General features: G+C 37.8%; 1 protein-coding gene across 8 annotated transcripts in view; it reads right to left on the bottom strand.

The window, feature by feature from the left end:
- LOC135224715 (inhibitory POU protein-like) overlaps positions 1-27975 on the bottom strand; it is a 169589-nt gene that overhangs the window by 74199 nt on the left and 67415 nt on the right. Inside the window, exon 1 of one of the 8 annotated variants that reach the window (XM_064264002.1) lies at positions 1092-1442. The exons of the other annotated variants lie outside the window; for them this stretch is intronic. Within the exon in view, the coding sequence (XP_064120072.1) occupies positions 1092-1175 (84 nt within the window). The 5' untranslated portion in view covers positions 1176-1442. Of the gene's footprint in view, positions 1-1091; positions 1443-27975 lie in introns of those variants that run through there. 8 annotated transcript variants of the gene reach the window in all.

Raw genomic sequence — 27975 nt, forward strand, 5'->3', positions numbered from 1 at the left:
AGAATATATATATACTACATATATATATATATATATATATATATATATATATATATATATATATGTCATTTAATGTATATCTCACGTTCAATTCGGAAGTAAAAGAGAAAATATACTTAATCGAAATTAATTTTTATCCACATTTGTCTGATTTTATAAAAATTTATTACCACCCCGTATCTAAAATTCATAAGAAACGATGGCCTAATTTTATTTTATTTTTTTTCTTTACCGAGAAAGTATTTTACATTTTTTAACAGAAGCAGACGGGGTTCCTAAGGCAGCCAATTCACCTGCTAACGGCTGGAAATCATCCAGCGTTTATCAAAGCATCCCAACACTCAACAACTGTGGCCATCAGACGTGTGTGTGTGTGTGTGTGAGAGAGAGAGAGAGAGAGAGAGAGAGAGAGAGAGAGAGGGTTCAGGCGAGCAGGGGCAGCTGGTGGTGGTGGAGAACGGAAGGCCACTTGTTACTTCTGTGCCCCCGCACTCTGTCAACCATATCAGTCCAATCCCCCCAGAATCCTCTTTCCACACGGGCCGGATTTTTTTCAGGATATTTATCTTTCGGGAGTGAGAAAGAAATGGCCGCGATAATTGGAGGGTAATTGAAAATGTTTCATGATGAAGTTCAGCGGGTTTGCCCAGGTGGTGGTGAGACTGAGTCTGGGAGGAGGTTTCTTTATTTCTTCCCGCTGTTCTTTTTCCTCTGCTGTGCGTTAGCGGATTAGAGACAAAGGAGAGAGAGAGAGAGAGAGAGAGAGAGAGAGAGAGAGAGAGAGAGAGAGAGAGAGAGAACTTTTGATCTCTGACTTTGGCCTTTCTTCGTCTGGTGATCTGTTGAGAGTAAGTTGTTAATCTTATAGTGACAAAACGGCCGGCCACCTTCTTAGTCTCAACTGTTAACGAGAGAGAGAGAGAGAGAGAGAGAGAGAGAGAGAGAGAGAAGGGAGGAAAGTAAGAGAGAAAGAGAGAAAGGTCAAGGTAGCAGGCTCTCTGCCTCTCTCTCTTTCTCTTTCTCTCTAAATTAACGCGTCTAGAGACGGAGGAAAGGAGGAGCTTTGGTGTTTGGTGTTCGTTGTGTCTTACCGCTTCGACCGAAGAAGGAACATTGGTGAGGTCGGTGTAGTTTTTGGCCTTCGTGATCGAGGAGGACTCCTGTTTTATATTCATCTTCCCCCGTCGGACACTTTCGAAAGATCCTCCGCTCGCAGTAAAAACGAACCTCTCGCTCTTCCAGGTGGCGATTTGACTTGACTATTCCTGTTGAGGGCTCTCTGATCGTCTTGCCATTGAATCACCATTGAGCGACACTCATGAGCCTTTTATCATCTGGGGGAAGACATCACGACTTCAACGCAACCGTAAAAACCACTGTAACGCCCGCAGTAAAAGAAGAGGTCACAAGCACTTGCACACTCCAGCAGCCTTACCGCACAAGTGAAAGATATAAAACATTCCAGTTTATGCCGAGTCTGGAAATCGAGAGAGTTGCCTGGCCTGGGCTGGGCTGGGCTGGACCCCCGGTCATCCAGGACTTTTGCTGCGCTGGAATTGATCACATTCCAGCTCGGAAAGAAACAAAGGTGGGTCTCAAAAAGAAGGCGGGGCAGGTTTGAAATCTTGATTTCAAAGCACAGGCGTCGTTCGTCGTCGTCGTTCTAGTGGTGGTGGTGGTGGTCGTCGTCTACTGCGCCTCTGCCTTCAAGCACTGTCAGTGAACTAGTGGAGCAGCACTGCCCATCTCTCTCTCTCTCTCTCTCTCTCTCTCTCTCTCTCTCCTTCAGCAGTAGCAGTACCGATGTCAAGCGGGATCTTGAATAATTGAAAGGATTGGTAACCCGCATAAATGGTCCCAGGGGTACCATGCTGTCTCTGCGACTGTTTTCTTTCTTCCCGCCAAAAATAAAATGGCAGTCAGACACTACCTACCTACCTACCTGGCCACCTACTCTCTCTCTCTCTCTCTCTCTCTCTCTCTCTCTCTCTCTCTCTCTCAGGGGAAGAGAGCCGGACGATGCCCTTTTTAAATAGATTATAAGAAATCTGCGGCATATGTGGCGCCGATATTGTGGAGTATTTAATGGATGTGGTGGTGAGGTTCTCTTTACTTGTTTCCATCATTTCTGGATCCCATGTAAACCTCGACCCAAGGGGATTCCTGGTATGATCTGCTGCAGAACCGTGTTTGCACTGTTGCGCTTTTGCCTCTTTTTTGTTGTTGGTTGCAGCACAGCCTCCTCCTCCTCCTCCTCCTCTCCTCCTCCTCTCCTCCTCCTCCTCCTCCTCCCCTTTTTGCCTTTGCCTGCTTCTTCTTCTTCTTCTTCTTCTTCTTCTTCTTCTTCTTCTTCTTCTTCTTCTCCTCGGAGCGCAGAGAACTAACCGATTTATTATTTCACCGATGCCGTTGGTTGGTTGAGAGTCTGGTGTTGGAATTCATTTCGTCCGTTTATGTTCGAAGTCGAATCATTTTCGAAAAAGGAAGGAGACGCATTGACGGCTGATATTAAGCGCTTTGTAGAACGAGAATGAAAAGGATATAAAGTGCCGTATGAAATGAGCATGAAAATGTAACGAAAATAAGAGAGAGAGAGAGAGAGAGAGAGAGAGAGAGAGAGAGAGAGAGAGAGGGCTCCTCTTCTTCCTTCCTCCTTCTCTGTCCCAGCTGAGCCCGTAGTCTGGTGAATGGACCAATGAATATTTATAATGTTATGTCTGCTAACTTCAGAGGTAGTGGAGGGTATATATACGCCAGCACACACACACACCCACCCACGTGGTTCCAGTTCGGGATTCACAGAGAGAGAGAGAGAGAAGAGAGAGAGAGAGAGAGAGAGAGAGAGTTTTTTTCTATAAACTTTCGCGTGTCTAAATCGTTGGAACCTTTCGGTTCGGCTGAGAGGTTGAACATAATTTGGTGATGAACGTACGTACATTGCGTACGCAGATTGCCCGCCCATGCGCATTTCGTCCCTCGCGTGAGTTTTCAGGAAACGTGCCCGTACCGTCACCCCAGCCCCCCTCTCCTCGAACCAAAGGATATTAAGCTCAAATACACCTTTCAATATCGGCTTGTTTTTGCTCATCGAATAAGTAGCGTTAGCAATTAGCAGATCTTGTTAAAAACATCTTCGCAGAGTGCTTCAGCGCCTCTGTATATTACGCAAATTAATGTTTGTCGTTATATTCTTATTCTTGGGTAGTTTCCTTAACCTCACATTACTTTGCCTCGTTCTCACTCAGTTTGCAAAGTAGAGGAGCATTCAGGAGATTTGCTTTCCATACTGATGCTCGCTTGATCTTCCGTTTTTCGTTCCTACCAGAACATCTCCTTAGATTTTCCTTTCTTTGAATCTGTAGGGTTACGAAAAATAATTATTATTTACGTTCACCGGTTATTATTTGTATTTTTAATAACTGCACGCAGTTATTTAATAAAGACCGTAATTCTAATGACAAAATTTTAGTTATATTTCTTTGATGATCGTAAACTGAACATAAATTTGACCACTTATGCACTAATATATATATATATATATATATATATATATATATATATATATAGTATATATAGATATATATTATATAGATATATATATATATATATATAATATATATATATATATCTATATATATATATCTATATATATATAATATATATATATATATATATATACATATAATGTTAGTGTGTGTGTAATATTTCATGTATATGTGTATGTGCATTCGCGTGATTGATATGCACTAAAGGCGTTCATTACTACTTATAACAACAAAAAGGAATTTTGATCATCATAATGCTATATTTGTTTGAGAAGCCATCTTGGAGGAGTTAGTGGGAATTATTGCAGACAAGATGATGTACAAAAAACAGCAATATAAATGATGTTTTATTCCTTCAGGACAAATATAAGGCATTTCCTCCTTGCTTTTTTTCTGTCCTGTTCAATAAGGAATAAATTTCTGGCAATAAAGTTAGCACCTGTTTTTGAACAGTGAGGTAAATCATGGAATATTAGCTTTGTTGGTTTTTTCTACTTTTATTTATCTTCTCTTTCTCCTTCTTCTTCAGTAAAGAGAGAGAGAGAGAGAGAGAGAGAGAGAGAGAGAGAGAGAGAGAAATTCGTGACATCACATGAACGAAAGTGGTTCTTGCGTCCCCCCGTTGTCATAACTACAGCGGCACTCATCAAAAATTCATAGTAACGTTGAGGAAGTTGAATAATTGGGTGTAATTTGAGCAATGCGTGTTGGACCCTCTGAAGAAGCTAAGGCTTTGTGGGGGAGGGGGGGGGGGTTGCCCAAAGGAAGTGTGGGCGGGGGTGGAGGAGGTGGGGGTGTTAGGTTAGGAGTAGTGGGGTAACGAGTAAGGGGGATTTGTGGGTTGAGGGAAGTCAGAAGTTTTTTTTAGACAATTTCTCTCTCTCTCTCTCTCTCTCTCTCTCTCTCTCTCTCTCTCTCTCTTATGTACTTATTCTCATTCTCACAAAAATATGGCACAATGTATGCAATTACTCAGATGTAATGATTAGACTTTTATACATACATCTACATATATGTTTGAATCCAGAATATATCATGGAATGATCAGCCTCATAAAAAATGGGGACAGATTGTTAAAGTTTCTTTTTGGGTAGAGTTAGACTGTAAATCCACTCTGCTAATAGCTCGTGGCTTTCGTGTTATATAGCGCTCAGGTTAAGTCGAAACATTATTTTTAAAAAAAGTTCGCAAGGGAAACGCCTTTAAAATTGCTCTCTGAAACGAAAGACGTGTCTGTCTGTTTGTAAGTCTGTGTATCGGCTAGTCAGAAGCAATTCTTCCATATAAAAAGGTTTCATTTTCGTTTCATCTCGATAAGTCCAGCAAAGAATTATATTTTCTTCATGACAAAGATGGTACAAGTTAAACAAAAAAATTATTTTTTCAATCACAAGAAAAAGATAAATTAAAAAAGTTATTTTTTTATTATAATAGAAAGATAGTAAGTAAAAAGAATTATTTTTTCATGACATCGTAAAGATAAGTATAAAGAGGGTTATTTTCTCATTGCAACAGAAAGATAATAAGTTCAAAACAGTTATTTTTCCTCACAACAGAAAGATGACAAGTACAAAACTTATATTTTTTTATCACAACAGAAAGATAACAAAAAAGTTATTTTTTCATCACAACAAAAAGATAATAAAGAAAAAAATTATTTATTCACCACAACAGAAAGATAACAAGTAAAAAAGTAATTTTTTCATCACAACAGGACGATAACAAATAAAAAAAAGTAATTTTTTCATCACAACAGAAAGATAATAAGTAAAAAAAAGCTAATGATTTCATGACAAGAGAAAGATAACAAATATAAAAAGCTTATCATTTCATCACAACAGGAAACTGTTATAAATAATTGACGTGATCAGTGAAACCACCCAGAGTGTCTGCATTTAATTGATGTTGAAATTCAATGATTATCTGATTTACAATCATCAATAATCAGGAACTGTGGCGATTTCAGCAAGGAATTATAATAAAGGGAATAATGTGCCATTACTTATTCAGAGGTTCTGGCTGGCTGACGGTAAGAAAGAATAACATTTATTATTAAAGTTTTATGTGTGTGTGTGTGTGCGTGTGTGGGATTTACTTTCGGTTTTTTCATTTGAGTTATAGCAGACATGTTGTTGTTATTATTATTATTATTATTATTATTATTATTATTATTATTATTATTATTATTATTATTATTATTATTATTATTATTGCTGAAGTAAGATTGAACACTGATATGACAGAAGTCAAGAATGACATTTATTGTTGAACAATTATTGATTATTATTATTATTATTAATTGATTATTATTATTGATTATTAGTTATTTATTATTATTATTATTGCTGAAGTAAGATTGAGCACTGATATGACAGAAGTCAAGAATAACATTTATTGTTGAACGATTTATTATTATTATTATTATTATTATTATTATTATTATTATTATTATTATTATTACTTGACGTAAGACTAAGAATGATATGAAAACGATTAGTGAATCGGATCCGTCTGAAGACAACTGCAAATGCATTTAGGAATTTAGGAATCAAGCCCATTGAAAACATGAACATTATATGAAATCAAGAAACTTGACTTAAGTCTTTTTCATATCGGGAACCAAGGAACGAGTTGACCTTTTGTCTGCCGAGACAAAGAAAATAAAGTTGCTCTTTTGCCACGTTGAAAAAAAAAAGAAAAAGAAAGTCGAGTAAACTATTTTTTAGCTCATGTAGTAAGCGCGATTTGTCATATTTAATCATATGGAATATTCGACTTTTCCTTATTTATGGCAACATGAATCACTCTAATTTCAGGAGGTAGGAGGGAGGGAGGAGGGAGAGGGAGGGAGCGAGTTAGGGGATTGGAGGAATGAGGGAGGAGTTGGAGAAAGTGAGAGAAAGAAGAAAAGAAAAATGGCGGGGGTGGGGTGGGGGCCGGGGGAAGGGGGGGGGGGGGAGGGGGTGGCTGGAGGGGGCCGGGGCAGGACATACGCACACGAAAGGGTTCGTTGCACGAATGGCCTCTCCGTTCGTCTTCAAGTCTCGTCGTCACTGGCAGTTCCATTTTGTTTAACATTTCTTTTTATTGTTTTAATTCGTTCTTACTGTGATTTTATGGACTTCCTGTCCTGTTAGGCTTTGATGTCACCGCTTGATAGCAATTGAAGAGCTTTTCGCATGTGTACATTGACAGATGTGTATACATTTTATTATATATCTACATATATTCATGTATGCATAATTATTCATGTGTGTAGACGTGTGCGAATACTTACAGGCTGCTGTATGACAGCAAGAGCCCGTCCTGGCATACAGACAGCATAATTAAAAATGTGCGAGTATGTATACATACTCGCACAGGCATACATAAACGAATGTATATGCATATTCTTACGTGTATACACGAATATATAAACACATTAGTGCTTGCGTGCACAAACGAATATATTTCCATATTCGGACATGCATACACTAAACGAATATTTATTCATAACCGTACAAGATTACACAAAAGAATACGTATACACATTCGTATATGTATACACATACGAACGTTCAAACAGGACGAAAACACACCTGAATAATACATAGTTGCTAAATGTGTTGCTGAGTCGAAATGTGTGTTGCTTTATTGCTGACATAATTCGGCTTCCAGGGAATTCTTACTTTCGAATAATAATGAGTTTCTTCTCCAACGATTTTTATTTAAAAAAAAAAAATTACGGTGGTCGGGCTCGGCCATTACCAGAAAGGATATTGTATGTACGTATATATAGATTGTGGGGTTGGGTTGGGGGGCGTGTTATTTTCTCGTGCCTGGGTTTGTTGCTGCTGCAAGTAAGTGCGTTCACCATTTTAATCGTGCATCATCGCCATCAAAAGGAAAACGTTGAATGACAAGTGTTTAAATTCTCACGTGAGCAGAAACGAGTTTATGATTCTTACGTTTTTTTTTCTTTTGCGGTTCTGCTGGTGGGAGGGGGGGGGGTGCTGGGGTTTGTGTTCGTCCAAGTACCGTTAATAGTATTCGTATTTCGGGATGTTATGTGCTTTGGTCAGTCCCCAACTCATTTTATATATATATATATATATATATATATATATATATACATATATAATATATATATATCTATATATATATATATATATATATATATATATAATTATATATATAGATATATATAGCATATATATAATATCATATAAATATATATATATATATATATAGTATTATATAAGATAGATATATAAGATATATAATATATATATATATTATATATATATATATATCTATATAGATATAGATATTTATATATATATTATATATATATATATATATTATATATATATATATATATATATATATATAAATGTGTGTATGTATGTGTACTGTAAATATGTATATTTCTCTTGAAAAACATCAACAAAATTGTAGGTAGATGTAGACAATTTATTTTGCGCTAAGAGTTTTTTTTTCATTTTGAACACATAAATAAGGATTTTATTGCCCTAAAACATTGCAGTAATGAATTTCGTACTTTCCTCAATAGTAAAAAAAAAGAAAAAAAAACTTTGTCATTACCGCAATATGATAACTGCCATGAAATCATTTCAATTTGTAAGGGCGGAAAAGAAATAATTTTCATTTACTCGTACCTGTATTTTTTGTGTTTGCGTTTGTCCCTTTGTGTGGTGTTTGTATTTACCACGCGGTTTTTGATGCCCGTCCATTAACCTCTAATTCCATTTCTAGAATGTTTTTCGAAAAAAAAAAATAACAAACAAAACCGCCATTTTTATCCGTCACCGTCATCATTTAATGATAGGCGCCTTCTAGTGTCTATTTGCGTAACTCGATTTTCCTCTCTATTCGTAGCCGCTAATCTGGTTTACAATACTACCACTTTAATCTCATCCCGATAACTCTGCACTTTTTTTTCTTTCTTTCTTTTTTTCCCTTTTTTTTCTGGCAGCCACTTTCTATCCAGATATCCTCGGTGTTTATCTCTTCAGATTTTTTTTCCCGCGTCCATTTTTTCCCCTTTCGTCGTTTTCGTTAGCCTCTTTTTTTTTTATTTACTCTTTTCCTTTACGTTTCCCCCCTTGTCTCCAGAGAGAGAGAGAGAGAGAGAGAGAGAGAGAGAGAGAGAGATTCTGCTAAGTCTAGTTTATTTTTGCCCGACATCTGGCATCCCCTTTTGCAAGCAGCAGCAGCGCTTTGACTTTATATAGTTTAACCGTTTTTCTCCACTCCCCTTTTCTTCCATTTTCTTCCGTTTTCATTTTCTTCCACTTATTGAGACCCTTCATCCCCATCTACCCTCTCCTTCCCCACCCGCCCACCCCCCCTGGCGGGGGGGGGGGGCCCCCCAACCCCTCTTTTTTTATGCACCCCTTAAAAGCGAGTGTGTCTTTCTCTCTGCGTTTGTCTGTCGGTCTGTCTCTCTGTCTTGTACATTTCTCTTCTTTACCTTCCCCCACTCCTCTCCATATCAAGCTCCTCCTCCTCCTCCTCCCCGCGTCTCTCTCTCTCTCTCTCTCTCTCTCTCTCTCTTCTCTTCTCTCTCTTCTGCTCGTATCTCTACAAGCTTATCTTTTCCTCCTTCTGTTGCTCCCCTTCATAACGTTTTCCCGATTAAGGCTTTAGGAAGGGGAGCGAGTGGCCTGCGGATTGGGACGGGGAAGAGGGAGGGGGAGAGGGGGCGGTTTGTGGGGGGAATGGGGGCGGAGGGATGGGAAGGAGGGAGGAGGGAGGGAGTGTTTGGAGGGGGGGGGTGGGGTGAGAGAGGGTAGCGACCCATGAATGAGTACGTTGAAATATTTCATACTGATCAAATGTATACGTGACGTGAGTGATCCTAATCAGGAACCACCACGTTTTATACAATTTTGATGAACCCTGTGCGTAAAGATGCAGTTGTAGAGAGAGAGAGAGAGAGAGGAGGAGGAGGAGGAAGAGGAGGAGGAGGAGGAAGAGAAGAAGGAGTAGATGAACTTTAGAAGCCACCAAGAAGAAGAAGAAGCCATCAAACTCAATGTAGTTCCTCGCATGCAGAATGTCGACGACGACGCCGTCAACGCAGGAAGAACGAAGGAACAAGCAAAAGCCGTACAGTAGATGTTGCAACAATGGACGATCGATGCAAAATGACACCCAGACAACGAAGAACGACTCACGGACGGACATACCTTTAATATTGAGCTTATAAATCGCGGCCGTAAACTTTGCCCTAATGGCCACCTTCCCTCGAAGGGAAGACAAGACGAAATCTCTCTCTAAATCGTCAAGAAGAAGAAGAAGGAGAATAAGAGGAGGAAGGAGAATTCTTTTCTCTTATTTCTTTATTTTATATAAATAATATATATATATATATATATCTATATATATAGATATATATATATATATATATATATATATATATAATGTAATATATGCACTCAGAAGAAAGGACTTGAAAGAAAAATAATTATTCTTGTTTCAAGATTTTAGTGATTTCGTCCCGTATATATATATATATATATATATATATATTATATATATATATATATATATATATATAGTATATATTATTTTTCATTATATATATTTATTTAATTTTTATTTTTATTATTATTTTTCTTTTTTTTAGTTTTTTTTTGCATTTTTTCCAGGTTTGGTCCGTCCAGTATATAATTTTTTTTAAAGTCTCCAGCGCCGCACAGGGGAGGTACATAGTACATAGTTTACTGTATTGATATATCCGCAGCTTAATCGCGTCTTTTATGGCCATTCTTTAATAAGTATGATGACTGTTTATTAGAAACTTGCGGCTGCCCATTTATGGCTTACGCCCTGTTACGGTGTTCTTAACGGTTGGACGCAAGTGCCTCTAACAATAGTGACCGACACCCACAAAATAACACTTAAATAATGAAGGGGGAGGGGGGAGGGGAACGGAAGATGGAGGGGGGTAGGGTGGTCTTCTTGGGAATATGTTGGTTAGGGTGGTGGGAATGGCCTCGATGCAGGCCACTCAAAGACTCTTAGAGAGAAGAGAGAGAGAGAGAGAGAGAGAGAGAGAGAGAGAGAGAGAGAGATTGCACCTGATATTGTCCTTTTGTTATGCGAATACTTGAATACTTGTATCTGGCTATTTGTTTGCTGTTTCGTTGAATGAATAGCATTTGTATATGTATCGTCGTAGTTAGATACGTATACAAAGTTATGCGTACACACACACACACACACCCCTACATATTATATATGTATATGTATGTGTGTATATATATGTATGTGTACACGGAGGTACACTAACAATTACACACACACACAAATATATAGGCATTGTTTGGGAAAGTAACCAAAGGCAAACATGTAAAAAAATGGGAGAGAGAGAGAGACGCGGAAAATCTTCAAGTATTTTTACCGCACCCTTCAGAATCTGGCTTAAACTTATCCAAGAAAAATATAATGGACCAGTCAACAAAACCCTTTTGAAATAAAACCAAAACCCAACAAAGTTGTTCAGTCAAAGGGTGTTCTAAGGCAAAAAAAGGGGGAAAGAAGAAAGAAGAAGAAGAAGAAGAAAAGAAGAGAAGAGAAGAGAGAGAGAGAGAGAGAGAGAGAGAGAGAGAGAGACGGTGGATTTGGATTTGAAGATTACAATAAATTGATATAGCGACATATTACACATGACAAGAAAAAAATGTATACTAAACAACAAAGAAAACGAGTAGGAACTATTTTGGTAACTAAGAAAGAATCAAACGACTTATTAAGTCTATCGTTATTTGTGCTTGTTACAAGAATATGATTTAATTAAATAAGCCTCAAGGGCAGTGGGGGACAATGTTCTTGAGTCTACAACCCGAGAAAAGTGTGGAAGACTGACTCTCTTCTCTCTCTCTCTCTCTCTCTCTCTCTCTCCGCTTTGCGTGAGTGAGTCTCGAGGTATATCAGAAAGAAGCAAAATTCAGCCGGTCACGATGGACCGTTCAAATCAAATTAGATTACTTGTGAACAAGAAACTTATCCAACAACGAAATCAGGGTTAAATTCTGGCAAGAAAGTGTTTTCCATCTTGACATTTTGCCTAATTCCTGTACCATTTTTTTTTCTTTTCTTTTTTGTACTTCACCCTCCCCCTACTGTTTTCCTTCTCCAGCTCAGTATGTGATTGCTATGTTCCCCGTGGCTAAGGCGACGCTGATTGGCTGCTTAGGGCGCCGAGTAATAGACGTGGACCAATCACACTCAGGAACACTCACATGAATCGACCGCATTTCGGGGTTACCAATTGTTGCTTAACCTTTGGAATTTTAGATGAAAGGGTTTTTTTTCGTTTCGTACATTTTCTCTAGGCTTTGCAGAAGTCAATGTAGACGTTGGGTGCATTATTGAGATGAGGTCACTCCTCGCAGAATGGATTTAGGTTTTGACATTGCTTGAGAAATTCCTGTTGCGATGAAGATTGATTCCTTGATATATATCCCATAGAATGGCGGATATACTAACTCCGCTGCTCATAGCAGCACAGAGTCAAAGGGTCTGCGGACATAATATTACCTTTATTAAAGATGTTATTTCTCTTTTCGCCGTGTAAATAAACGAGGCATAGCATTGCAACTCAACGCGTCTGTGCTGAGAGAAACAACAGCTACAAACAAAGCAACAGCAGCAGCAGCAGGAGGAGGAGGAGCAGCAGCAGCAGCAGCAGCAGCAGCAGCAGCAGCAGCAGCAGCAGGAGGAGCAGCAGCAGCAGCAGCAACGTGTTGTTTAGAGGATTTGTTGGTCTGCACTGTCGGTGCCTCGGCCTAGAATAACGAACTCCGTTTAGCCGTAATGATTATTTGAGTTCGGTAAGGCAGTCAGTCACAGAGCCCGAAGGGGAATCGGAAGATGGGAATGTTGTCCGCTTTTCTTGGCAGTCGGTCAGTGAGGTTGTGTTGATAAGTCTTGGAAGGAGATATATTACTGCCTCATCACTTGGCTGGAATGATACGTCATCTTGAAGACTGTACCGAAGATGGTGGAGTAGTGGTGGCCACGGTGGTGGTAGCGATAGAGGAGGAGGAGGAGGAGGAGGTGGAGCAGGAGCAGGAGGAGGAGGAGGTGGAGGTGGAGGAAGGAAGAGAGAGTGGAAGTGGCGGAGGAAGATGGTGTTTATGGAAGAAAATAACCTTCTGAGAAAATATGAAGTGATGGCGAAGGTTTTGTTTTATCGTATTTTCTGTAAAATCTTGGAAGGTGGGAATCTCGACCGCTGAAGTAAATAAATAAAAACGCGAATTCTTTCTCGACATAATCTAGAGGAGAACGTTCTTTACGAGTACGTCCGTAGGACGATGAATGGTTTTTTTGCATCAGACGACACAGTCGACGACGTTTCGTTTCCGGCGTAGGACCGCCAAAACAGAGGCGAGACCACCACCACCCACTAGCAGCAGTTGGAAGTTGAAGAGAATAAATCTGGGATCCCGTAACCATGTTAGTGAAACACGGCGCATAGAAAACGTAGACTTTATGTCATTTCATTCCCGTCTGTTGGTGGAGTGATGTAATGCCGGGGGTTGTTCCTTCATTTTACTTTTGCCATTTTCTCTCTCTCTCTCTCTCTCTCTCTCTCTCTCTCTCTCTCTCTCTCTCTCTCTCTCGTTTATGTTTTACACTCCAGTCATTCGATCACACATTTAATGAGGTGTTAATAGTATATTTAAACTGGCGGTGCGGTCCCGTAAATATATTATTAATATATTTCGGACGCCTGGTCGTCTTATAAGGCCAGTCACCTATAAATAACTTTATCTGTTGAAATACAACATATTTTTGAAAGTCATTGCATTAACTCCATGTAATTGAAATATTTGTTCTCTTGAGACGGAATTAACTTTTCACAGAATAGTCAGTTACGCACTGGATAACTGTTCTTTCAATTGATTTCAGTCAGAGTATAATTGTTTCATGATTATTACTCCTTAGGTAGTTTTTAAGTCTAGAAAATTAGAAACGATTAATCTTATTTTAGGTATTGCATCTATGATGTATCACTATTATATCAAAAGTTAAGATAAATCTTTGTGAAAGGTAAGCGCTAATATTGAAAACGATATCTTATTTTACTGAAGTAATTGTCATGCGAGTGTATTCTTCTATTAAACTGACCTTGGTAAATCATTTATTTTCCTAAGAATTCAGTCCTATCTCATGCTTTCGTTTGCATGATATTCGAGCTAATTTTACGTATTTGCGTGCGGTGCACTGTAGGCATTACTGAAGGTTCTTTGCAGCGTGCCTTCGGTTCCTTGCTGCAAACTCTTTCGTTCCTTTTACTGTGCCTCGTTTCATATTCCCTTTCTTCCATCTTACTTTCCACACCCTCCTAACAACTGATTCGTGATACAAATGCGAGGTTTTCCTCCTGTCAAACCTTTCAAACTTCTACTGTCAATTTCCGTTTCAGCGCTGAATGACCTCATTGGTCGCAGTGCTTGACCTCTGGCCTAAATTCTATATCCAATTTAATACACAATATCGAAGAAACAGACTTGCTCGTCTCAAGAATTACCAAGGAAATGAATATCAGATTCGCCTGCGATGTCAAAAACTGCCTGAGAGACTTGGCAGGTCCCCTGGAGAGATTCCTGGCTCGTGATTCGAGACACGACTCAAATCGTAATTCAGTCTGTGTCAGTCTCTTAATAACATTTGTTCATGATTCGTCGACAGCTGATCTGTTTTCCTGTTTTTTTCTATTATTATTATTATTTTTTTATTATTATGAACTCCCTTCCGTCACTGACATCCTGTTTCTCTGCAAAGTCTTCTTCGTTTCTCGAAAGGTTCAGTAATTAGACAGACTGCGATAAGTTTTGGATCGTCTTGTCTTATGGGAATCGAGAGATGAAGAAGAAGAAGAAGAAGAAGAGAAGAGAAGGAGGAGGAGGAGGAGGAGGAGGAGAAGAAAAAGAAAAAAAGGCTGTGAGCGGTGTCTCTTTCGTGAGGATAAGATTATGTCAAGGATGCTGGCTCTCCTGACGGCGTTATCCGACGGTGAATTTTCTACCCTCTTAGCCCCTCTTTGATGATAGGATCCACGACACATAATGAAATTGTCCGTCCGGAATTTAATCTTCGATGTCGGGGAGCTGTCACACACTCACACACACACGCGTGCACACACACACACACACATACACCCAGGTATATGAGGGAACGTTTGGGAGTCCTGCAACGAAGGATTTTCTTGGTAGACTGAGTTGAAGGATATCACGTGTCGTGGTAAGCGTGTTTAAGGTCTTATTAGAAGCCTCTGATTAAGGGATGGTTTCCAAGTTATTATAATCCTCCAGACAGACAGAGAGGAGAGTTTGGGTGAACATCTTATTATTAGAAGTATGGAGTAAAAGAGTGTTGTTAAAGTTATTATTAGACAAAGAAGTTGGGTGAATAGACACTGTAGATCTTATTAGAAGTTAATAATTAGGGAAATGTTTCCATACTGGTTGGAAACAAAACGAGAGGCAACGAAATTGAGTCCTCAGACGGAAATAGAAGTGAAAACCAGTGTAAAGATTCGTACATCCAACGGGAAGTCTGAATGATTTTAAGGAAAATGTCACTTAAAATTTGAAGCACATCTTGATCTGGAGAGAGAGAGAGAGAGAGAGAGAGAGAGAGAGAGAGAGAGAGAGAGAGAGAGAGAGTGTTTTCAAGTAGGAGGCTGTGCGTTGCTACTTAGAAGTGCTCAGTTCCTACCTTGCCCTACACATGTGACGAATTGCGATCGATATTTTGTGGGACCTCACCGACACCCTCCCTCCCCCCAACCTCGCTCTCTTCTATTCCCCCTTTCACAGCGCTTTTCTGTCTCATCCACGTCCGCCTGTCACTCCCTTCCCTTCTCCGGCCCCTTACTTGGGTCTCTTTTTCCCAAGTAAAACTGTCTCAATTCAATACTGGTTCGAGAGTCATAACAGATTTGACTTCTCTCTCTCTCTCTCTCTCTCTCTCTCTCTCTCTCTCTCTCTCTCTCTCTCTCTCTCTCCCCTTTCTTGTATGTATCTATCGTGTATTTTTTCCTCTCCTTCTTCAGAGTTTTCTCTCATGGTGTCTCTTACTTTAGAAGGCTCAAGTGGTAAGCGGAGAGGAAGGGGATGATGGGGGGGGGGGGGGGGGAGGGGGAGATGGGGGGGGGGGGGGACGGAGAGAGGGAAGAAGGGAGAGAGCGGGAGTGAAGTGAATGGGTGAGAGCATCAGAGTAAACTTCGTTTTCATCAGTCGTAAAATGGTTGTTTTATCCAGCTCAAAGTTTCCTCTCCCTTCACTTCGCGTTTTCGATTTTCGATGCTGTGCTTTACATTTGACAATTATTATTATTATTATTATTATTATTATTATTATTATTATTATTATTATTATTGTATATCCAACGCAAAAATAAATTCTCATATTTAGTTCTTTGGTTTTAATGTTCTAGTTTAACCTAATCTTCTACGAGAGATGGGGAACTTTTTGCCTGGATTGAGAACATTCTCTCTCTCTCTCTCTCTCTCTCTCTCTCTCTCTCTTCTCAGGATGGTGAGATCCAGTGGAAATTCAAGAAGCTCCGTTAAATATAGAAATGCACCAGGCGAGAAGAGAGGAGATGAACAGAAAATGTATGGAAACAAAATATACTGAAAGGAAGAATTATTTGAAAAAGATTCACATAATTACACCCGTAAAATTCTTCTATATGAATCTCATACACGCACGCATTCTTATACATTCGGAATATATATATAGAGAGAGAAAAAACCATCACATTGGTATAATATACAAGTTGAAGACATCGTTGCTCCAGCATAAAGTAAATACGTGTTGGTGGAGGGAGAGCTGGGAAGGAAAGGTCTCCAACAAAAAAAAAGAAGAAAAGAAAAAAAAAGCTCTACCCGACGTGAAGTTGAGACTGAGATCTCGTTTACAAAAGAAAGAAGAAAAGGAGGAGGAAGAAAGAACTTTTTCCCACCTTATTTTATCGGCTGCGAACAGCCAGCCAGACAAAGAATTGTAAAGTCAAACCTTCGAGGTGTCTCAGTGAAAGGGGGAAGTGCCCCCGATGTTTGGGGTAATCCTTGTCGAGCGATTAAGCTCGAAGACGAGAGAAAGCGATTGATGGTGAAATCGCGGGTTGAGAATGGAGACAGAGAGAGGAGAGAGAGACGAGATAGAGGAGGAAGAGAGGAGAGAGAAGGAAGAGAGAAGAGAGGGAGGTTAATGATTAAAAACCTCACGAAATGTTAAGCCATTTTCAGAAAGAGAGAGATAGAGAATGTTGATGATTAAGAAACCACCCAAAATGTTAAGCCAATCTCGGAGAGAGAGAGAGAGAGAGAGAGAGAGAGAGAGAGAGTTGATGATTAAAAAACCACCCAAAATGTTAAGCCAATCTCAGAGAGAGAGAGAGAGAGAGAGAGAGAGAGAGAGGTTAATGATTAAAAAACCACCCAAAAAGAGTGAATGGGAGAGAGAGATAGATGTTTGTGATTAAAAACCACACAAAATACTGAGTCATTCTAACTAGTAAAGATGAAAAAGTGAGAGAGAAAGAGAGAGAACAAAAACGCCAAATGAACAGTGAAACTATAACACTGCGAACGAAATCACAGGAAAAATTTGTAAGTAAATCTCTGCTGAGAGAGAGAGAGAGAGAGAGAGAGAGAGAGAGAGGAGAATCTAGTTAAAGATATGGCAGAAGAAGGCTCTTTGGAGTTAGAAGAGTTGGAGGAGAGCAGGAGAAGAGGAGGAAAAGGTCACACTCGAGTGAAAGGACATGGGATGGGGGACCTAATAGGGGTTGTGTCTCACGGATGGAGTGGAGTTGAGGGTAACATGTGCTTTAGACTCGGATGAAAGAATTGACGGCAGAGGAGGGGAAGAGGGGGGGGGAGGGGTTGGAAGAAGTAAAAGGTGGAAGAAGGGAGAGAGAGAGGATTGGGTAAGAGTGTGGCGAGGGGAGGGGAGTGGAAGTTAGAGATAGGAGGAAGACAGAAAGAAAAAGGAAAAAAGGGGAATGGAAAGATGGTTGCAATCAGGGGGGGGGGAGGGGGAAGGGAGGGGGGGTGGGAGAGAAAAGAAGGAGGGAAAGAGGAAGGGGGGTGGGGGGGAGAGAAGGATGGTTGCAGTCGTGGGGAGAAAGGTGAGTAACTGTCGATGAATCAGACGAAAGAAATGGCGGAGATCGCTTACAGAAAGAAAAATGGAAACATTTCTTCTTTAACGTTTGTGAATTTTTGTTTTGTTTTGTTTACGCCAAGTTACCCTTGTAAAGTTAGCCTATGGGATTATCTTTATTTTATATTTCTTGTGCATGTATTTATAGGCGTTCATTAATTTTTGTATCTTTCAGTATATGGTGGTGGTGGTTTTTTTTTTGATACAAGAAGTTTCCTTGCAGGATTAAAAATATTCGTGTTATCTTCACTAACTGTAGATAAGCTACTTCATATATATATATATATATATCATATATATAATAATTATATATATATATATATATATATATATAGTATATATATATATATATATATATATATATATATATATATATACGTATTTCACCATTGCTTTCTTACGAATCCCCAAAATGTACCGGGTGGATTTACTTACCAGCCTTTCTTACTCCAGCACACACACAGACACACACACACACAAGGAGACAAGAAAGAAAGGAAAAAGAATAAATATCTTCTGAAACGTTTCAAGCGTAAGAACACTTAACCTTTTTCCCTCTCTTCGGGGTACATTTAAGCCCAAGACGAGGTTGAAGGTAATAGCTCGAACACCTCCTGCCTGGGAGGGAATTGAGTGTGTGTGTGTGTGTGTGTGTGTGTGTGTGTGTGTGTGTGTGTTTCTTTGTTATCACCAAGTTTGTCATTAACAAAGTGTAGTAGGCTGCGGAGAACAGAACTAATGGGCCAAGTGTTAACAGGTGAGATGCTTAAATTGTTGTGCTTCAAGTGAAACGAGAGCAGTAATGGATGATTATTGTGTTTATAAAGAGCTTCTTTGGAGAAGTCAATTTTTATTTTATTTATTCAAATATATGTTCATGATTTAGTAATGAATTATTATTGTGCGTAAAGTATACATGCCTTTCCATTGTCTGTGACCTGACATATTCATATACTTCATTCTGTATACAGTCGTACTTATGTATACTTTCTGTAGACGCTCTTAAGACGTAATTTTTCCTTCTTCTCGGTTACAGACAGGTCAGGTATTAGTCAAGACGCTCAGGACTCGATTGTCTTCGTTCGTTGCTTCTCTGCCTCATTTGGAGTTTGCACTGGAATAGGTGTGTTCCTTCGTCTTTCTCTCCTCAGGACAACTGCCGGTTAAGTGGTTGAGAGCTCTCTCTCTCTCTCTCTCTCTCTCTCTCACACATTCTGTAAATTACTGTTATCTTGATGCCTAATTTTGTATCTCTCTCTCTCTCTCTCTCTCTCTCTCTCTTACACATACACATTCGTAGAATACTGTTGTCTTGATGCATAATTTTCTATTCTTTCGTGTTTACTTTTATTACTAGCCTTGCGATTCTAGTGGATAGAAGACCAACATTTTTCAAGTAATGCTTTTTTCTCTTTGGAAGGACCTCGGTTGCGTATTCAGATTTGTTCCTTTAGATGTTTCCTTCTAAGTTTTACCCGAAAATCAACCTTGTCCCTGATGGGAATGAATGAGAATTGCAATTATCTCGTGAGGATTCGGAATTTAAGGGGGATATATTATTAGTTACAGTGGAAAAAAGGGTCGCATATCGTGTTCAGAATCCGTTTACCCGTTTTGTTTCTCGAGAGTAAATTATGGATTTATTTTTTTGTATTATTTCTTTGTTGACCATTAGTATTAAAATATCACATCAAGATCTTATATGATTCGCGCTCGCCTTAGGAGGTCAATTTCTGATCTCATTATTTTTCTTTCATGAATAGATTCCATAAATTTTTATGTTTACATCATCACATAATAATTTGCTGTGCTTTCGTTTCGTATACAATAACTTCGGCAATAATCTGCCAGCGGCGCTTTATCTAATTGGTGTTCTTTGGCATATTTACATCGGTTTGACGTTCGCCGAATGACGATTTAATCTGTAATAATTGTAAAACAAGTAAAAAAATGCAATCAAGTTTTCTGCACAGGGCATAATCAAGGCCACCAAAAATAGATCTATCGTTAAGTGGTCTCGGTATAGTGCAGAATGAGCCACGGCCCATGAAGCTCTCAGCCGGCTGTGGTGGCCTGAGTTGTTGCGTTGCCAGAAGCACGATTATGGCTAACTTCAACCTTAGATATAATAACAACAACTGAGTCTAGAGGGCTGTAATTTGGTATGATTGATGACTGGAGGGTGGATCATCGCCTTGCCAATTTGCAGCCCCCTAACCTCGGTTGCTTTTAAGATCTGAGGGTGGACAGGAAAAGTACGGACGGACAGTGAAAGCATTCTCAATAGTTATCTTTTACAGAAAACTAAAAAGAAGGGTATCAGTATCTTTTCACGTGAGATCCGTTTTTTTTAAAAAGCGACATTCATCTACACATCATCATAAAATGATATACATTTATTCAATGACGGAAGGAACCGCTGTAAATCAGTAGTATGGAAAAATGTACCCGAATTGTCATCTTTCTCTTTTGGCATCAACCCGAGATCTCTCCTCCAAAAGGTCAATAGAAACCGTTGGTGATTTGCGCAGCAAAATTTTCAAACGTCTCGTTAATGGCTCGTGTGTCACAATCCCCCCCCCCCCCCCCCCCCCTCCCCCCCCCCCAGCCATACTCTCAAGTAATATCATAATATATATATATATATATATATATATATAGATATATATAAAAATATATATATTAGATAATATATATATACATTACATATATATACACACACATTATGTGTGTGTCTGTGTATGTATATGTTTATATATACGTTATATATATATATATATGTGTGTATATATATATGTATATATATATATATATATATATAAATATATATATATATATATATATATATATATATATATATATACATATATATATACATATATATATTTAAATGTGTGCGAGCGTGTCTACTTAGTATAGGATAGTTAGATAAACAGAAAAACAAAGAGCCAAATATTACAAAGACTAGATTAATCAAAATAATTTGACAATCATAAAAACTTGAAAATATCTAGTATCTCGGGCAAATATACGAGACTGAAGTGAGTGAAGTTAAGAAGTTCGGGTCCATTATATCACCAAAATAAACTAAGGTAGATGCCAAAGCTTCTTGGCCACTTTATAATTCTACATTTGCATTTGTGACGTGTTTTATACACCTGAAGTGCTCTTAGAAAAAAATTAATAAATAAAAAAAAAGGAATGGTAGATATTCATAATTTCAGTGTAGTTTTCTTATTGTGTAAAAACACTAGAATGTTTACTTATTCGCTCTTGTTTTTTTTTCTTTTTTTATAGAAATACCAGATTGAGTCTCGCTCTAATTGCACTTCGCTAGAATGTGTATACCAGGCACTTGTCATGCCCTGGAGAATTCAAGTGCCACCGAAGGTTGATCAAAGATTTATCATAATGACAATTCTCAATTCTCCTGTAAAAAAAAAATTCATACAGAAAACCACACGTCTCTCCTATTTGATCAACGATCCCTCGGAAAGAAGCAACATTATTTCAATATTCATAGTTTTTTTTTTTTTTGAAGTTAGTATGATTATTATGATTATTATTGTGGTATTTATGGCGATCGCAGCGCCAATGGGAAGTTGCGGCGTCTGCAGAAAGTTCGGCACTCGGGCGAGAATTGATCCGTGGAATTGACAGCAATTGCTGCTCTTGTGGGATCTCGGGGAATAAAAGAATAATTCTCGGCTGTGCCATAAAAGAAGGATTGACGTAACGATAAAAAAAAAAAAAAAAAAAAAAAAAAACCGAGGCGACCCTGATTTAGGAGTAGTTCCGAGGGCCATTTTCTTGGAGCGGTTTTTTTTTTATCGCTATAATGTAATGCTTTCCTGCGGAAGCAGACAATGGGGGACATTTTGGCTTTCAGTCTTTTCTCTGGTGTATTTATTTGAAGAAGGTATAATGCATATATATAGATATATGTATATACCTCTATCCATATATGCATGTATATATGTATGTATAAAATTGTGAGCTGAAACACTTATGACATTTCTTATATAATGGTGAATTTTTAGAATTTTAATTTAGCCATTATTTCCTAACAAGTATTTTGATTATTTGGTAAATGGCACATTTACACGGTAGATGAAATATGATGTATTATTATTATTATTATCATCATTATTATTATTATTATTATTATTATTATTATTATATTATTTATTATTATTATTATTATTATTATTATTATTATTATTGTCGCTGTTGTTGTTGATCTTGTTTTTTTATCCTGTAAATGAAATGGAACAATAATAATAATAATAATCAAAATAAAGATGGTGAAAGAGCTGATGCTAAGTTTCAGATATTTTCAGATATATGTATTACATATGTATGTATATATATGTATATATTTTATATTATATATGTGTGTGTTTGTGTATATACGTATGTGTGTGCAATGTAAGCGTGTAAGGTTCTGTGGGTGTGTGTACAGTATAAATCCAGGTATTGATGCCTCGTTTCATTTGCTCCTAACAGTTATCCAGTATTACATTTGAAGCTTCAGTTAGTTTAGTCTTTGAGAAAGGTTAAGAGTAATCCTTCAGAAATACATTCCTTTTCTTTTCCTCACAATTATTTATCGTTAGAAATATACGAGAGTTACTTATTTACTTAATGAAGTATATTTCATTCCCCTCGGTTCCCGCTATGATATTCAGATACCTGAAAGGAATTCCCCGCGTGAAATACGAATTTTACAAATCACTCGAAGATCCACCTGACCATCAATTATGGAGAGGCGAAGGCCGCAGCGGGTTCGAATGGTCGTGGAGAGACAATACTATCCGCTGCCGATTTCAAAGGCTCTCGGATCGCTTTCCCCAACGAGTGGAAGGAAGTTTTGTGACCCTCTCAGAATCCTTGAGCATCGGTTGCGCCGACCACGGCGACACTTTTGAGGACGAGGTGGTCGTTTTTTTTTTTTTTTTTTTTCCTTAGTTCGATTGCGATTCTCTCTCTTTGAGCCAAGTTCCCGCAATACAAACAATATTTCTATTTTGCATTGGAGAGGGGTCGTGGGGGGTTGGGGGGCGGGGCTTGTGGTGGTCAACGTCCAAAGCCGCAAGCCAGCAGCCCTTTTGATCGGTCGCTGCGTCCCACAGAATTTCCAAAATGTGTGGAAAGTTGAAACTGGAGCTCGCCTCGATTCTCTAGGTAACCAACCAGGCATCTCCTCAACCGCCTCACTCTCTCTCTCTCTCTCTCTCTCTCCTCTCTCTCTCTCTCTGACGACACTGCAGGCAACAGAGTGAAATTGAAGAGGGGGTGCAAGGGGGGCGGGGTTGGGGTAGGGGGGGGGGGAGAAAGAAAGCCCTCCAGAGCCCCTTCCGTTATTAAACCGTTTTACACTGCTGTGATTTTCTTGTGTAACTCCCTGGCTTAGATTTTATTATGAACAATTTATACAGACTTCAGTATTACACAAGGCTCTCTCTCTCTCTCTCTCTCTCTCTCTCTCTCTCTCTCTCACAAAGCTCTGTCTCCATGTTCTACGATTCAGCAAAAGTGATGGAATAGGGAAACGCCAGTGATAAAATCGCCTATACGGAGTTAGGTATATAAAATAAAAAAAGGAGATGTTTTATATCTATCCGGCCATTCTATCTATCTGTCAATGGCACCGAAAAAAAAAAAGTAAAAGAAATAAATCCGTCGTTCTTTCAGGAATGTTTATGGTGCGCCTTCCTCGTCTGCGTGGCGTATGTAAACTGAACCAAAGTGTATTTAGAAGGTCGAAAATAACTTCTCTGTTTTAGTTAGGGTCCAGATCCTCTGAATAAGAGATGAACTGAAGTGCAAGTCTCACACGCTTCGAGTCGGCCTTTTGTTATAAGCATGAGAGTGGAGTAAGAGTAAAGCATATTGATAGAGATTTAAGAAATAGCCGGCAGGGCAAGATATTACTTTACGACATCCGAGTTTATATATATAAATTTATAGTATATATATATATATATATATATATATGTATGTATAGATATATATATATATATATATATATATATATATATATATATATATATATTAAACTTCCCTTCATGCGCACAAGCACAAGAACACCTACTGGCGCAAGGCACGGTGTGATTTATGTGTGTGTGCGCGATTGTTTATTCATTTATGGTTTGTCTATAAATTGGAGAGTAAATCGAAATTCTATTTAAATGGTTATTTTCTGTTGACAGTCGAACTGAAATATGACAGTTATTGCATTCCTGTAATTTACACCTTCGGTTCTTGTTCTTGTTTTCTTTTCTTTTGCATTTTTGTGTTTCGCAAAATCTTTGTTTCTTCGCTTACTACGTGACTTATGGATCTCTCTCTCTCTCTCTCTCTCTAGAAACCCTATCAGACACACACATATATATGTATTGTATATATACAGATATATTATTCTCTCTCTTCTCTCTCTCTCTCTCTCTCTCTCTCGTCTCTCTCTCCATCCTCAATCCTCCCATCTCACTCTCTCTCTCTCTATCTATATATATATATATATATATAATATATATATATGAGAGAGAGAGAGAGAGAGAGAGAGAGAGAGAGAGAGAGAGTGAGTGAGCGAGTATTTAGCTGCACATATAAGCCTCTACTACAGTGTTTGAAGTGAGAGAAAAAAAAGTTAAAGAGAAATCCTAGAAAATAAAAAATAAAAAAGTTAAAATAACCTGTGTAAATCTGTGTTCTGTAAGCGAGTTTGAAGTTGCGGTTTTGGCATCGCCTGTTGGAACCCAGAACACTGGCTCGGCGAACTGACCCTTTGAATTATTTATAAGGTCAGGCCACGACGGGTCAACCAGGCACCCACATTGGCTTCGTCTCCGGCCAGCCCACTTTGCCTCCTCCGTACCCCACGCGCCAACTCGGGTCCCCTACCCCAACCCCAGCAGCCATTTCTCTCTCTCTCTCTATCTCTCTCCTCTCTCTCTCTCTCTCTATCCTCTTCCTCCTCCTGTCTGTCTAACCCCCTCCCTTCCCCCTTGACACTATCACACTGTTTTTTATTCATGTTTGTAAATTGATAAAATGCTTTTGTTCTTTCGGCTGAATTGGTAGATCCTAATACTATGAGGAGGATGTACGATAATATATGGTTATTTGGTGGCGCCCTAACGCCTTTGTATATACAAAATATACGTACATACATTCATACATAACTACGTTTCATTCACCCAAGTGTGTGTGTGTGTGTGTGTGTAGTTATTCACCCTCCCTACTAACACAGAATATATAACCATTATTCATAGGTACAGTTCACCTCCATATCGGAGAATATTTATTATTTATTGTTTCTTGTATGACTTTGAACCCTTGTGATAAAAGACGTTTTCGTGTGGGCATGAAAAGTGATGGGCTATTCGGTACTCAAACGTTGTGGAGTTTATAGGTTGGAGGTAGTTGCTATAATTGAGCAAAGGGATAATAATAATAATAATAATAATAATAATAATAATAATAATAATAATAATAATAATAATAATAATAATAATAATAATAATATTAATATTATTATATTATTATTATTATTATTATTATTATTATTATTATTATTATTATTATTATTATTATTTATTATTATTATTATTATTATTATTTCAATATATATACTGATGGCTGTTTAATCTTAAGCGGCCTTACTATTTTCAATGTTGCAATTAAAAATAATTGTTTACGGACACACAATAATGTTTCATATATAATTATCGTTATTTGCCTTCATATTGTTCCATCTGTATCTGTCGATAATTGTAATAGTGTTTCATATATAACTATAGTTATTGATGATAGTTTTTAAATTGTTCGTTACTCTTGCTTTAGATATTATATTGTGAAGAGGTCGAAGGTACCGGTTCTACATGAAATGAAAAGTGGTACAATGAAAAATATTCGCGAGAAAGAGAGCAATAAGGAAGAGAGAAAGAAAGAGCAAGGAGAAAAAGGGAAAGAGAGCGAAAGAGAGTATTAAGGGAGAGAGAAAGAGAAAAAGAAGAAAAAGGAAAAGAGTGCAGTAAGAAAGAGAGAAAGAGAGTAATAAGAAAAAAGGAAAGAGTACGAAAAAGAGCAATAAGGAAGAGAGAAAGAGCAATAAAGACAGAGAGCAATAAGAAAGATGGAAAGAGAGCTAAAAAGAGCATTAAGGAAGAAAGAAAGAGCAATAAGAAAAAGAGAAAGAAAGTAATAAGAAAGAGAGTAATAAGTATCATAACATATAGTTGAGGTTGACTGATCGATGTTGATATGTTTTCTGAAAGTCGGGGGTAGGTGGAGGGGGGGGGGAGGTAAAGGGGAAGGGGGGGGGGTGCTGGGGAAGGGATTAGCTGTCGATTGTTATACATGATGAATGAAATGGTGAATGAGTGAATGATGCAGAAGGAGAAGATTTATGGGGGCATTCAAAAAGACTGCAATTTTAAATTACGAGTTCGTTTTAAATTGATTTCAAGGAGTTGAGAGAGAGAGAGAGAGAGAGAGAGAGAGAGAGAGAGAGAGAAGAGAGAGAGAGAGAGAGCCACTTAACGAAAGCAGCATATCACGGACAGAAGAATAGAAAAGTAAAGAATAAACATTTTAGAAAGATAATAATAAAGAAAATGTCCTAATAGAATCGGACATTTTAGTTGGAAGGATTATAACAGAAAAAATATCATAAAAGAATCGAACATTTTAATTTCTTTTTATATTTTGGTAAGATGATAATAAATAACTTTTCCTAAAAGAATCGGGAATTTTAATTGATGAAATATTTTAGAAAGATGATGATAACAGGATATTTCCTAAAAGAATCGGACATTTTGATTAATAAATAATTTTAGAATGATGATGATAACGGGAAATTTCTTAAAAGAATCTGACATTTTAACAGAAAAAAAAGAATATATAAAGATGGCGATAAAAGAAATTTTCACAAAAAAATCGAAAAAAAATATATATATTTTAGAAAGACGAATATAACAGAAAATTACCTAAAAGAGTCGAGCATTTTATGAACTCCGTGATAAATTTTTGCGAATTAATTCGCGAATATAATAACGGCGATAAGGCTCAAGAAGCAAAAATTCGGATCTATTCTTACACTTAAGAGTCAAAATATTAAATAAAATATCGCTGAGCTTTTGAAATTTTAATCAGCTTTTATTTTCAAACCGTTCTGGTCGAAACGAGAGTTTAGCGAAGAGTCTTTCCATTTTCCCGCAGGAATTTTTTTTGTTCCAACTTTATTTTTCGACTCTGATAAACGGCAAGAAGATTATTGTGGATTTGATTATTTTCCGTCGTAAATTTCCAGTTATAAATATTCTCGCTTTTACAAAAAAAAAAAAAAAAAAAGCAGCTAGCGAAAAATAATGCTAGTGATATCAGGATTTTTTTTTTCATTGGAATTAACCAGTAACTATCATCGATGATAAAAAATCGTAATGTGATTGTGATGGAAATTTTTCAAAATAATTACTTGCATGTGCTTGTAATTGAAAATACATAAAAAGTAGTCTTTGCAGAAGTGTGATATTGAATTTGACAGTTTTTTTTCTTTCAAAAATTGATGGTGTTGAATGTCTATGTTCACAGAAATATAAGTTAACCTTATCATTACTTGTGTAAACAGTGTTCCTCTAAAAATCTATATGTAATATCAATTTCATTATGTCCAGAAAAGAATTTTAAAAAAACCATAATTTAATATGTATTGATATCAGTTGTTAGATATCGATGGTGACATTGAGTAAATGAAGATGATACAATCGCACACCCGAATTATGTATTTATGTCTTGAATTTTTTTTAAAGCTCTGGTATGATCTGCAATGTTGAGATGAATGATTAAAAAAAATACGAGGACCACACGTGCTTATTCAAAAGGTTACATGCGAACAAGCGATAAAACAAACTTTTGTAAATTGCCAATGTTCTGAGGGCTGTATCATAACAAAAATGCATTAAATTTTAGTTATCGTATAGTTCCACATTTAATGCTAAATATTATTTGACCTAAGCGAAGTGTGCTAGGGTGCTACATTTAGCATTTTCATCATCGAGATTCCGCTCTGTAAAACGCGCCAGCTCATGACCGACAAACCTTTGGAAATACTGTTGTTTATAGAGTATCATATGTAAAGAGTGGTTTGTTAAACATATAAGTTTAGGTAGCTGATTCACTTACAATTCCGCTGACAAGGCGGTTTCGAAGTGCTTTCGAATCATTGGCCTGCCCA

This window comes from Macrobrachium nipponense, chromosome 12 (genome assembly GCF_015104395.2).
Source record: "Macrobrachium nipponense isolate FS-2020 chromosome 12, ASM1510439v2, whole genome shotgun sequence".
NCBI classification, from domain to species: domain Eukaryota; kingdom Metazoa; phylum Arthropoda; class Malacostraca; order Decapoda; family Palaemonidae; genus Macrobrachium; species Macrobrachium nipponense.